The following is a 13,582-nucleotide window of genomic DNA, read 5'->3' on the forward strand; positions in this document are numbered from 1 at the left end:
CATCTGTCCTTGTTAACACACTTGCTTCAGCAGCATCCACCTTGACTCCAGGGGAAAGCCAGGCTCTCTACTTTCCCTACCCCCAATTCACTGCTGAGGACTAGCAAGATACAATAAGGTCTCCAGATCTGCCTTGACTCATGCATGCAATGGGTGACACCTCTCCATGACTAAAAAGCTGCTGGATTGTGGTGAATATGTGAACTGTGGTGCATGGCACTCATCCATGCTTCATGCAGACTCCTCACCACCCCCCCCAAATTACTTTTCACTTAGGCATTATACCTCTCCTCCCCCCCCCCCAATTTTTGATAGAACCTTTAAAAGAATCTGAAGTTGAGGATTAGGTTTGCTGGAACCCCCATTTTCCATCCTATGTCTTGCCAGTGCTGGAACGATGACACCCTTCCTCCCGTTTCCATCACCATAACAGAAAAGCTGCATGCACAAAACCCGTAAGATGGGAAAATAAAGATCACAAGGCAGCATGTTTTTACAAAATGTCCTAGAGTGCTTGTTCTTTTATTCTATTATCAATTATACAATGTTTACATACAGATACGTTTTTTTTAAAACTGCTAAAAAAAAGTGTGTCAAACAAACATGTGGCAAATACCAAATGTATTTGATTCCCTTGTGTTTCAGACAAAAACAGAGTTAACAACTGGAATCCATTGATGAAAAATGTTTGGTTTGTTCCCCAGTGCAGCGGATCTTAAGACGCTGCCATGGAATGACTTTTTGCAGACCAAAATGCTGCCTAACCATTTGTAGTGAGCTGTAAATTGCACGTTTTCAACTCAGGCATTAAATAGTTTAAAATGGAGCCTACAGGCCTGTTTTGTTCTCAAATGCAAAGGCCAAACCTTTGCAGCTTGAGGCATCTCCAAAGAAACCAAATTACTGAGCTGGACAAACCGCTGAGATTAAAGAAATACCATTCAAAGGACCACACAAGTACCTTTAGTTTCAAGGAATGTCAAACACACACGCCCCTCCTTGTTCCTCTCCTGAGTTTCTAACATCAATCTTTGTTTAATATCTAAGTTGGCTGGACAGGTGGAAGAGAACATTTCTGCCATCACCTGCCCCCTCCCCCCCCCCAGCAAAAGCTGCACACAATTTGCAGCACTGAATTCTACAAAACAGAGGCAACATTAGGGCCAGGAATATGGCACAGCTGATTCACAGCCACATGGAGCCTAACCCCATACATATACATATACATGTGTATATATGTTGTTTTCCCTGACTCCATGCCTGGGGTTTAGCAAGTGGACCTGTGAGTATAGCAACATGGGGGGACAGTAATAAAATAAAGACACATTTCAGGGTTTCATGGCAAGCAGGTGAAAAAATAAATCAAAACAAAGCTGACAGTGGTGTGGCCGCAGCTATGGTGGTTTTCACATGTTGTTTAGCTCCAGTAAAGTTTGATCCAGCATTTGATGCATATTGAGGTTCTCTTCTTTGGCATGAGCCACTTTCTCTGTTTTGGATTAGAAAAGTCAAGTTATGAAAAAAAATGTCATTGCTTTATATTAACTGTACACAGGCAAATATCATTTGTAAATGAGCATGAAGGGTGCATGACCACGACATATTAGGATTAACATCAACTAGGCGGTGACAAAGGCAACACACTTCAGAGCAGGCAGCAGCCCCAAAACACCTTTGCCAAATGAGAAGCGAGTTATCTGTTGGGTCCATCATCAAAGGAGGCAGCAGCCAAGAACTGGGACTTGTTTTTGGCACAAAGACACCTGGCTCATATCATATCAAACATAACACCAAAGAACCAGGTGGTGGTGGGGAACTAAACAGAGTAAGTTAAGCTACAACTTTGGGGAGTGTTTTTTGTTTTAATCCTAGTGGCACCAAAAAACCCATCAACCTTATGTCACATGACGGCTGCCAACTCAATTCAATGAGTTTTCTAATTTTTCTTTAAAAAATAGTAATAGGGAAAGGTACAAAAGCATGTCACGCAGCCAGTTCCAGGGAAAGTCCAGGAGGAAATGCAAACATGTTCTTAAAAATGCTGATGACAGGACTTCAGAAGCAGTTCTACCCATTTGATATTTAACGACTACCAGAAAATGAAAGCCGGGAGGGGGGGACCAGTTTGACTGTATGGAAAAAAACCCCAGTTGACTTATTTTTACAGCAGCCTTCCAACCTCCCCCAGCCCGCAAAAGAAAAAGAAAGAAAAAGAAAGAGAGAGTTTTACAACAGTTCTTAGTTTTGTTACATGCACACTTTGTAGGACAGCCACTAAACACGCTTCAGTGATGCTGACATAAGCACAGAAACTGCAGTACCACATACAACCCAACAGTAACAGTGACCTTGTTATGATGCAAGTGTACCTTTAAACTGGTCAGAGGTTCTCAATAACAGCCTCTGCTTTAGGTGGGTAGTTTAACCCATAAACAAAAGCTGTTTTTACCGGGACTCAAACTTATGGGGTTCAGATTCCAAATAAGCAGCTGGGAGTACATTTGATTTGAGATCTTTTAAATAAAAGATTCAGGTTTCCAAGTTCTCTCCGCTCCCACCTCTGTGTGTTACTAGTGAAAACTCCACTCTAAGAGGAAGGCTGCTTGGTTTCCTCTCTGTTTGTAAAATAATCACCAGGCATACAGCTGGCCTTTGAAAAATAAAGGAAAAATTCTAAACAGAGCACAACTGATCGGTGAAATTTTAAAATGTCCCTAAGTCAAGCCAGTTTCACCTCCAACAATCACCGAAGCAATATTTCTTACTCGCACAGGTCTCTTGCATATTTCAATATCAACTGAATCACAAGCACATTTGTTAGAAAGGGTTGGTTCCTACTAAAGCTTAATCCTCGTTCAGGGCCAACTTTAGTTCGTTAGTTAGACGGCGGTTTTGCTCAAGCTGCTGGTAGAGGTGGTCTGTGCAAGTCAGCAAGCGAATCAGGAGAAAAAAGAAGGAGGAAGAGGCAGAAGGAAGAGAAGGTTAGAGACAGACCAAAAAATTAACCAGAAAATTCACCCCATGCAGACAGCTCAGTAGCCAGAAAGACATTGGAAAAGTGCACGAGTTTCGAGAAATCCTGAGATGGAAACACAGACTTCAAAAGCTCAAACAGGTCCAGTGTTAGTGATGGCCCAGATGCTGTTGGACTACAACTCCCATCAGCCCTGACCATTAGCCAAGTTAGCTGGGACACATGGAAGCTGGAGTCCAGTAACAGCTGGAGGTTCCTCATGCTCTTGTTACAGGCACGGCAGAACACCAGCCAGGAAGAACATTCTACCGTCAAAAGTGGGCAATGCGCTCACCGCCAATAACCACGTCAGAAGATTGTGGCAGGCCAGGAGACGGCCAAGTATCAGGGTTTGGGGCACCATTCAGAAGATAGTCTTTCCCACACTGGCCAACCAAAATCTTCCGTCCCATAATTCATCCCAGCTTTCCACACCTCTGAGTTGTTCCAGAGCCTTGAACAGAAGCCTTGCCCTATAGCAGCTTCCTGATGTCCTAGGAGGCTGTGGCATTTTCCTGGCAATGTAAAGGCTGCAGCCGGACTTTATTTGTGGCTCACTTTTTCAAACGCAAACACATTTTACACACGTTAGACACATTTCTCTGAACTTTTCCCCACTGATTTCTCCCACCTTCTTCAAGGAGCTTGAAATGGTGTACAGGGTTCTCCCTCTTTCCATTTTATCCTCACAGCAACCCTGTGAGGTTAGGCTGAGAGGCTGTAACTTGAACCCTGGTCAAACTAAGACCCAGGGGCCGGATGCGGCCCAATCGCCTTCTAAATCCGGCCCGCGGACGGTCCGGGAATCAGCGTGTTTTCACATGAGTAGAATGTGTCCTTTTATTTAAAATGCATCTCTGGGTTATTTGTGGGGCATAGGAACTCGTTATTTTTTCAATTCATTATATTTTTCAAAATATAGTCCGGCCCCCCACAAGGTCTTAGGGACAGTGGACCGGCCCCCTGCTGAAAGTTTGCTGACCCCTGAAAGTCCAACACTCTAACCACTACCCATGCCAGCTCCATTGTTGAACAGAGAGCACCCAGAAACCTCTATGATAAGATCCAAGTGAGACAGGCTTTCCTGCTTGTATGAAAAGATCCCATTATGGTCTCTTTATAGTGGCTAGCCAAAGGGCAGGGTGTTGAATGCATCATTCAAAAAGAAGTTTTTGAACAGCTCTTCACTGCCTCCTTTTATCCCCAGAAGAACCTCAAATATCCCATAAGATATGCGTATGTTTATGAGACTGCATTTTTGTAAATAAACTGGGTAATATTACACTGGACAGAATATGACCAGAGGAATCATTGCCGGGAGATACGTTTGATGTGATGACTTTCAGTCCTTCAGCTGCTCTTTTATTTATTTAAGTAATTGATTGGTAATTTGTAATGTAATTGTTATATGTAATTTATTGGCATTGAGCTGTATGGCCTGATTCTTTTACGTAACGTGTTGCTTTGAGATTTTGATACAAGCTAAATACATAAATGACCATGGAGCGGCTAAGGCTTGCCCCTACATTGTTTTCTCAACATATTTCAAGTATATAAAAATAATAACATTTAACACATTTATGATTAACCAGCGAACTAAACAAAACATAGAAGTCCAGTACCAAAAGTGTGACACAGAAGTGAAATAAGTCATGATAACAACAGAATAAAACTGGTAACATGTCCATTTTCACTGATGAAATTAATTTGTGCTACCACGAAACCATCCATGTATTATGAAGTAGAATCAATTCTCACAAGAAACTTCACCAAGTCATTGGGTCCTTTGGCGTGTATCAATGAGATCATACATCTGTAAGTATCATGTACATGAGTAAAATATGTGTCCAAGTGGCTCTCTCAAATCAAGGTACAGATGCTCCAATGGACCAGTTATTTCCAACAGCTATGGAGGAAGCCACCAGCCTCAATTTCTCTTGCTTTGGTTGTTGGGACTCTCAATGAGCAGCTTAGTGTTGGGGTGCTAATAGAAAGGCCAGGCCTGTTGCAGCCTTCCAAACTTGGTGCTCTCCATATATTTTGAACTACAACTCCCATCAGCCCAGAGAACTGGCCCTGCTGGCTGGGGATTAATAGAGTTCTATTCCAAAACATCTAGAGGGTGCATTCTTGATGTGAGAATGCCTTTTAGATATACTTTATTTGTATTCATATTTTTATCTTACTGCTATGCACATTTATTTCTATACATACTTTCCCTCACATACTCTCCCTCCAAATAATTTCAGAGCACTTACAAAAAAACAACAAAAAACAAACAAATACACTTTAAATAAAATACGTATTTAAAAACATTAAACCACTGTAGAATTCTACCCACCATAGCCAGTAATATCTATTATTATTCTAAGCTGGGGCCCTGGGAAAGCATGCAGGTCTTCAAGCAAGTTTTCATCAGCTAGCAAACTTCTACTGTAAGCATCTCAGAAGATGTGCATTACTTGATGATATGTAAATGTCACAAATAAATAAATAAGACTGGCCCGGTGACATGAAACACAATATACAGTTGTACCTTGGAAGTCAAACAGAATCCGTTCCAGAAGTCTGTTCGGCTTCCAAAACGTACAAAAACCAAAGCGCGGCTTATGATTGGCTGTAGCCCATTGGAAGCCCTGTCGGACGTTCGGACTCCACAAGAACGTTCGAAAACCATAACACTTACTTCCAGGTTTCAATCTTTCGGGAGCCAAGGCGTTCGAGATCCAAGGAACAACTGTACATATCTATTCAGAATTTGATTACAAATTTGTTTAATGGGATTACTCTCAAATAAGTGGGCATGCACCCACTTACTTGGGAGTAAGCAACACTGAATTCAGCTGGGTCTAGTTCCAAGCAGACCTTCGCAGGACTGCAATGTTAGCAATGTTTCTTCTTATATGAGGATTATGCCTTCCTCATTTATCTTCACATTAGATGGATGGCTTATGATGAGGATTCAAATAAAATCGAATTTTGCCAGCTAGCCACCAGTTAATTCTGGAGCATTTCCATTTTTCACAGATGAAACAATTATTGTATTGAACGTATCATCACATTTTCTTATTGTCCTGTCCGTATCATGACTTATTTCCATTTGATCACTCTTGCAGATTTGGAGTTGCTTGCCTGCCTAGGTCTTCAGAGGAAGAAAACTGTTTTGCAAGCCAAATACCACCCTGGCAACCAACTGGCCAACACCTTCACCAGTAGGGAAATATTTCCAGCCAACAGCTACACTGGGCAATTCCCCAACCACAGACTGATCCACGATGGTCCAAACCAATATGAGTTCAGCCTGTGACATGTGAAAAATATATGTTCAAAAACCTTCTAATGAACACTTTGTAATTGACCAGCTGGGAAGAGAGGAGAGAGCCTATTAAAGAGGACTTTTCTCAGCCTCAGCTCTTTGCTCAATCTGGGTTTTCGCTTCCTTTGTTGGATGTGGTTCTGCCACCTTCCCCTTCGATCGCCTCCAGAATCATAAGGGTTAGAACCGTGTTTATTTTTAAGTGGAAGCTGAGATTCTCAGAACACTCAGTTCTGAGAGCGTCCACACACAGAAGCCTGGCTACAGTGGACTTTCACCATATGCAGAGACCCTTAGTTCTAAGCTGACAGGCTTCCAAATGCCCACACTTTTAAACAAATACTTCTTAAGAATCCAGCTTATATTGTCTCACCTGGCTAAGAGGGAGGGAGAAGTCAAGGAAGAAAAAGGAAACTCGCTTTAAAAAGGAGACCCTTTTTCCATCCAACAATGGGAGGTTACACTACAGATGCTGCATTCTTGGATTAAAGACAGGAGGTTTGTGAAATGGGATGAGGGGGGAGGGTAGAGTGGAAGAGAGAGGCAAAAAATAAACTAAAATAGAAAGTAAGAATAAATCCCTAATGGCGAGAAAGCAGATTTTTTTATTTTATTCATACTTGAAATGATGGAAATAAATAAAAGAAATAGCAAAAGAGATACAGCTTACACAGTGGGATTCTTTTTTTTATTTTACACTGAAGGTTGGCCAGTTTCTGTACAGTCGAAAAGGCACAGAAGAGGGAGGAGAGAGGAAGAGACAGTGTTCACCCCACGTCCTGCGAGCAAAGGGAGAGCTAGGAGGAAAAGGTTAAAGGGAAACTGGGCGAGAAGGACAGGACCGTGTACTGAGAAACAGCCAGCAGCTTGGAAAAGATGGGTTGTCCAGCATGACGAAGGTGTCTTTGGAGGAGTGAAGCAAAGACATTTATCTGCACAGAGATAAAAGAAAGGAAATGAAAAAAATGGCATCATGGATGGCGTGGAAGAGGCAGCAGCAAGGGGGAGGAGCAAGACAGGAGAGAGGCAACAGGTCAGAGAAACAAAGCCAGCTTTGATCAGAGGGCTGCTCCCACTGTAATGAAACATTTCACAGCTGGGGCTGTCAGCCCTCCCAAACTGGGGTGGGGTGGGGGGCTGCCAGAGCCAACATTTTTCAGTACCTCCAAACACAGCACTCAGAACATGCCTTGCTCATCATGACAAATTTATGCAAATCAGCCTGGGAGGGAGGGGACTTTGAGCTCATGGGCGTCTTAATTGCACCCCCCCCCACTTTAGAGTGACTGGGGTGACAAAGAAAATGACCGTCAGTGTAAGGGGTGCAGGGTTCATTGGAGGGAAGAAGCCAATTGCCTCCACAAGCACTCTTGGCAGTTATTTCTTTTTAATATTCACAATTAATATTCACTTTCAAAACATATACAAAAAACGGTCTTAAAAACATCTATTTCTGCAGCTTGATTCAGAGCAGCTCTGGGCACACACCATTTCAAGAGTCAAAAGCAGTCTGGTGCTCTCCAGATGTTGCTGGTCTCTAACTCCCATCAGCCCCGGCCAGAATGGCCAACGGCCAGGAATAAGGGGAGCTAGAGCCGAACATCGCAGGGGGCAGAGCAGGGTGGAGAAGGCTGGCAGACCCTTATTCACACACCTGCTATTTCAAGCCAGGCATATCCAACTTCCTCACCTGCCTTTTCCAAATTCCCTCTCAAGCAGGACCTGGAAAAAAATCTCTACTTTCTTTAGCCAAGAAGGTTATTGTGTTAGTGTGCAACGTTCAGTCAATATGCAGGAATTTAAAAGTACTGAAATTTTGCAAAGAAGCTAGCCATGCAATTTGGGAAGTAGGTTGAGATTTCCCCTTTTGCTGTTTTTAAATAAGTTAGCAAATTTCTTGTTACGAGTTCTCAGTACAGGACAGTTGACTTCTGCTCAGCATTTCTAAGACGTTAAAAAGCAAATCGACCCCACAGACTCAAACTCCCAGCAATTTCCACTATCTATGGGCTACTTGTTTTATGGGCTACTTAGGTGTTCTAAGACTCAGCACTGATGGTACATTATTTCAGCAATTTCTATGCCTTTGTTTCCTTTCCCTAACTAGGGAATAATTATTTCAAAGAAACCTGCATTCCATCTTTTGACCATGCCCAACCAGTGGGAAGCAGGCAGAGTGTGAAAGCAGCAGCTCCCTTTGGCCGCTGGATTACACCAATCCTAAGCCCCCAAGATCTCTCCACAGAAATAAGATATATGGACTGCAATATACTGCAAACTCATCCTGAGCTGATTTTTTTGGGGGGGGGGGGTGAAGGAAGCCAAGATCACCTGATCTCTCACTTTAAAACTCCTTGCCATGTTCTGAGAATCTGAAAAAATGGGAAGATGTCACTGTTCTCCTAGTGTACAACCAGAGGCCTATTATGGGAAATCTGCAAAGCAGGATCCCAGTGCACGACAGCAACTCACCCCACTTGTGATTTGTAGCAACTGGTATTCAGAGGGATGTCTGTCCTGAATCCCCCAAGTGTCATTGAAGATCCCTGAGTGCCCTTATTTCTCTTAAAGCAACATGCACCAAAGTCTGTTAACTACACCGAACCTCTTGCATAGCAGGAATGCATGAAAGAGTGAAGCAAAATGATATTGAGAAGCAGGATCCAATAAGTGTGTGGCTGTTTTTAAAAGCAGGTGGCCCGCAGGTAGCATAGTTTATCCAAGCTGAAGTGTGTTTACTAGGAAGTACATTCCACTGATTTCAACTGAGTTCATCTCCTAGCAGTGGAGGTTAGGAATGCAACCGTAAAAACTTACTAAATTTGGGAACAGAACTTTAGAAATGCTGCAACAGAAGAGAACTTGAAGAAGAAACACTCCAAAAAGGGTGTAGGGAGAGAGCAGGATGGACACACACTTAGGTAAAAATGAGCCTTGTAGGAATGTCAGATAAATTCAACTATCCAAGCATGAAACGTGCCCACTCTTTACTGCAATAGAAAACGCTCAAAGATCATTGAATTTCCCTCTCGTTAAGAGAGTCTGGTAAGCTGCCCAGCAAAAGGAATTGCACTGGGTGTCTGGGGGACCTCACAGCTGATTGCCAATAATTGTGTTATGAATTTGGCTGCCAGCCAATCTATTGCTGACTAGGAATGCCTTGTGCTCTATGAAACCACGAAACTGGCATGGAAATTATTAGGAGACATTTAACAAACTCTCCAAGATTTTAAAGGTTGGAAGCTTACTTTTATTTAAAATGTTTTCCCCCCACCCTAGATGCTGCCATCAGACCACAGCCATGCCAGCACCAGTCGTGCGAAGGGGCCAGCCCTGCACTAAAGAGTGAGCCAGTTTAACCTGCAAGGCTGCAGCAGCGAGGCGCCTCGGGGGCAGAGGGGCAGGCAGAAACAAGAGGCCAATTACATGGAAGTCATGTCGTTGAGAGCGTGATCCAGCTCCTCGCTGATGGCCTTGTACTTGAGTTTCTGAGCATACAACTCATCTGAGAGTCACCAAGGGGAAGGCAGAAGAAGTGGGAGGAGGAGGAGGAGGCAGTGACCAAGGGTGATGTGGAAGCAAAACACCGTCCGGAAGTCACGGCAGCCAGGAGGGGAGAGGTGGAGGTGTGTGGAAGGCGGCAGCGTGTGGCACAGGAGAGGTGTGAGAGAAAGCAAAAGAAAACAAATGAGTCAAATGGGTTCAAAAAGAATTCAAGCGGTGGAGTTGCTATATGTGGGTAGAAATAATAACAATTCAGCATTCCTCAGCAAGCAAATGGTGGGAAACAAACATCAAAGTGATACTGCAAAAACTCTCCTAGATGCTAGCTTTCCATTAAACCTGGATAAAACTTGTTCCTATCTATTTTTCTACATGCATTTGAGCTGTTCCATCTCTGCAGCCAAAAGTTGTACAGTTTAGACCAGCCTTCTCCAAACCAGTGCCCTCCAGATGCCTGGACTACAACATCAGCTCCAGCATGATGCAACTGTGCTGGCTTGGGGGGTATTAAGTAGTCCAAAGCATCTGGAGGGCACCAGGTTGGAGAAGTCTGTGGCCTAGACACAGCTTGAAGCAGAAGTTGCACAGTCCCACCTAAGGAAGGCTTTCCTACCAGAAACACATTGGGGCACCAGCATTTCACCAGCGGGATTTTTTTTTCTCTAGGACCCGTCAAAGTCCTTATCTCTCCTACTGCTCCTTCCGATTCTGTCATTGCATCATGGGGCTTGAACTCTTGGACCTGGTGCCACTGTCACAGGGTCAGACAGCAGACTGGCTCAGCAGAAAGAATAGCGCTGAGGCCCAAGGGGCTCTGAAACCAAACTCCTCCTTTCCCCCGGAGATGTAGGCCCCCTTCCACCCTCTCCCTGTTGGAAGCACCAGAACACACAAGCTGGCAAAGTCCAAATCCAAAACATTCTTCCAGTATAACAGCAGACAACCCCTTCCCACGCAGCAGTTCCCTACAGAATGAGAACAGGGTCAGGCCTCACACCCCAACAAGAACAGGAAGACTTGGAGGAAGGCTCTCCAGCAACTACTTCCACTTCCCCAAGTGTTCAAGCAACACAGAAGAAAATTCCAAGGACTTGTGAAGACCTTGGAAGCAAACGGTGCATGTAACTGCTAAACAGATGCTCCCCATTAACACACAAGCAAGGCTTCAAATGTCGCTGACAGTGGAGTCAGTAGGTGCCACCAAATGGCTGTCTTGACCTTCATTCATCATCTCCATCAGATAACTATGTCAACTTGCAACATTCCTAATGGGAGCAACTGCAATGCCTCTCTTGGCTGACATTTTCAGCCTGTGATCTTAAGGCACTCATAGTATTTCCTATCTGACTTGTTCTTTTTTTTTTACGGTGGAATATTCCAGAAGGACCAGGAGGAGGAGGAGGAGGAGGAAGTAGAGTTCAATATTCAAGAGAATGAAGTCTTGAGACACCAAAGGGACAGAGACAAAAGAGAAAGAGGCAAAAACAAAACCTTCTGTCTAAAGCCAGTTATCAAACATTCTGAAACCCCATTTTCAGCCAATTGTTATTCATCTGCCCTGTTCAGGCGTTAAAGGTAAAGGTTAAGTCCTGTCAAATCTGACTATGTGGAAATGCCATTTAGCTTCCTGCCACAGCAGTACCTATTTATTTACTCGCGCTGGTGTGCTTTTGAACTGCTAGGTTGGCGGGAGCTGGGACAGAGCAACAGGAGCTAACCCCGTCACGGGGATTCAAACTGCTGACCTTCTGATCAGCAAGCCTGAGAGACTCAGTGGTTTAGACCACAGCGCCACCTGCGTCCCCTCCTGTTCATGAAAGGCAAGTTCAGCCAGCAACCTTCCTCCCTTGCCTAGTGGTCACTTCCGTTCCAGACGCAGTGATGCTAGGGAGGGGTCTCCCAACCTCTGCTGCCTGGCACTTATCCATGGCAGACGCTTACCAGTATTGACCAAAAATTAGCAATTGTCCACTGCAAGTGCCTACTTCAAAGATGGAGTTTGCTGTCTCAGCCTTCTAGCTTAGCAAGGGATGCAAATAAAGAAACGTACCTTCTAAGTCATCAATGCTCTTCTCCAGCTTAGTTACCGACCTCTCTGCAAACTCAGCTCGGGTCTCAGCCTGGAGGCCAAGAAAACACACAAAGGCAATGGTCAAAAAGCACAAGGAAGGTCTAGGAAAGCGTCTGCATTGTGCAAAGAGGCTGGGTGGCGGCAGCAGGAGAATCTTCCAAAACAGAGTGGGAAACCAGCTCCAAATACAACAATATAGCATTTCAATTATTTTTTTTTATTCATGTTGTATCTTGCCCTTCCTACCAAAGGAGCCCAGGGCAACAATTATATTTATAGGTGACATCCAATTACATTATGCTCAGAGTAGAACTATTAAAATTTATGGACCCAAAATCAATGGCCTAAAATTGGATGCAGCCCTCTGTCTTTTTAGTACATGCAGACCACAAAGAACATTTTCTGATCAGAATGGAAGTTTCCCAAGAGCAGAGCAAAGCTCTCATGCCCTCCACTTGGGCAAGAAATAAGATTCTTCATGGTGTTTGGCCAAAATCTCTTAAAAGCTGCAGGGAAAAGAGGAGGGGTGGCTTCTGTCCCAAGGATACAGCGGCATTTTTACCTCTTTCAGTTTGTCAGTAAGGACCTTGATCTCCTCTTCATACTTGTCTTCCTTCTGTGAGTACTGTAGATTAAGCAGACCAAAGGAAGGTCAACTGAGCAGACATGGGCAGCACTGAGGTGGCAACGTCCAATATCTTTACAATCACAAATTGAAAAACCACTAAAAATAACTGCATGAGAGGAAACCAGCAAAACTGCAATGCCAGGAGTAAGTGTTCAGATTTCATTGTGCAAGCCCAAGCGATAGCCTGTTGTAAGCTAAATGCATTAACAGTTGAAAAGCTTATAACAGGAATGGCCCTTCAAATATTGCTGGACTCCCAAATCCCACCACCACTGACCATTAGCCACCTTGCCCGGGTCACTGGCTCCCCACCCAGGCTTATAATCTCTGGCTCAAACCAGCTGTTTCTGCAGGACTGCACAATCTCTCTCATGCCCGGGAGGGCGGGAATATTGAAAGAAGTTTGCACTACAGCACAGAACTCCTGACACAGGATGATTAAAAGACAGCCTATTGGGTTCCTTGTTCAGCTTCATAATGCTACAAGCCATAGTCACAGTCTGTTCTTGAAAGCATCCATTGCCGATTCTCAGAAATCTAGTTAAAGGGTCAAAGACACACAGCTTTCATCTGGCAACAAGTGACTGTTGCTCTCTCTCTTTTTTTAGAATAGTAATAAGAAATCCACTTTGCAACCCTAAACAAAACTGTCATTATACTGTTTTATTACAGAATGCTTTTACAGTTCTGTTTTACTGTAGGTCTCAGTAGAGAGAGCAGTGTTTTGCTTGCAGAAGATCTCAAGTTCAATCCCCAATCCTCTCAGTTAAACAGATCTCAAAACAGAAGGGCATGGAAATGTGCTCCTTTGCCCAAGACCTGACAGCAGCCCTCTGGACACAGCTAAGTAGAGGAAAGAGTCATCTGAGGAAGCTTCAAAACCCATCCAATCTGTATTGTATTCACTGCAAGTATCACCTTGGGAGCTTTGGGTGATTAAGGTCACACTCACACCATACATTAGAAGTGCAATGATATCACTTTAAATGGTCATGGCTTACCCCAAGGAATTTTGGGAGCTGTAGTTTGTTAAAGGTGCTGAGAGTTACT

General features: G+C 43.9%; 1 protein-coding gene across 16 annotated transcripts in view; it reads right to left on the reverse strand.

Moving 5' to 3' along the window:
* Positions 1–490: 490 nt before the first annotated feature.
* TPM1 (tropomyosin 1) overlaps positions 491–13,582 on the reverse strand; it is a gene marked incomplete at its 3' end in the record, with an annotated part of 32,975 nt that continues 19,883 nt past the window's right edge. For 5 of the 16 annotated variants that reach the window (XM_081887800.1, XM_081887792.1, XM_081887799.1 and 2 more), the window contains 3 exons: positions 12,467–12,529; positions 11,884–11,953; positions 491–1,489 (listed from right to left, as the gene is read on the reverse strand). In XM_081887800.1, coding sequence (XP_081743926.1) covers positions 1,407–1,489; positions 11,884–11,953; positions 12,467–12,529 — 216 coding nt within the window. Of the gene's footprint in view, positions 1,490–1,750; positions 2,919–6,914; positions 7,262–9,751; positions 9,835–11,883; positions 11,954–12,466; positions 12,530–13,582 lie in introns of those variants that run through there. The other 11 variants (XM_081887802.1, XM_081887801.1, XM_081887796.1 and 8 more) reach the window with 5 other exon arrangements.

The sequence above is a fragment of the Podarcis melisellensis genome, assembly GCF_964234715.1.
Source record: "Podarcis melisellensis genome assembly, chromosome: 14".
Taxonomy (NCBI): Eukaryota; Metazoa; Chordata; class Lepidosauria; order Squamata; family Lacertidae; genus Podarcis; species Podarcis melisellensis.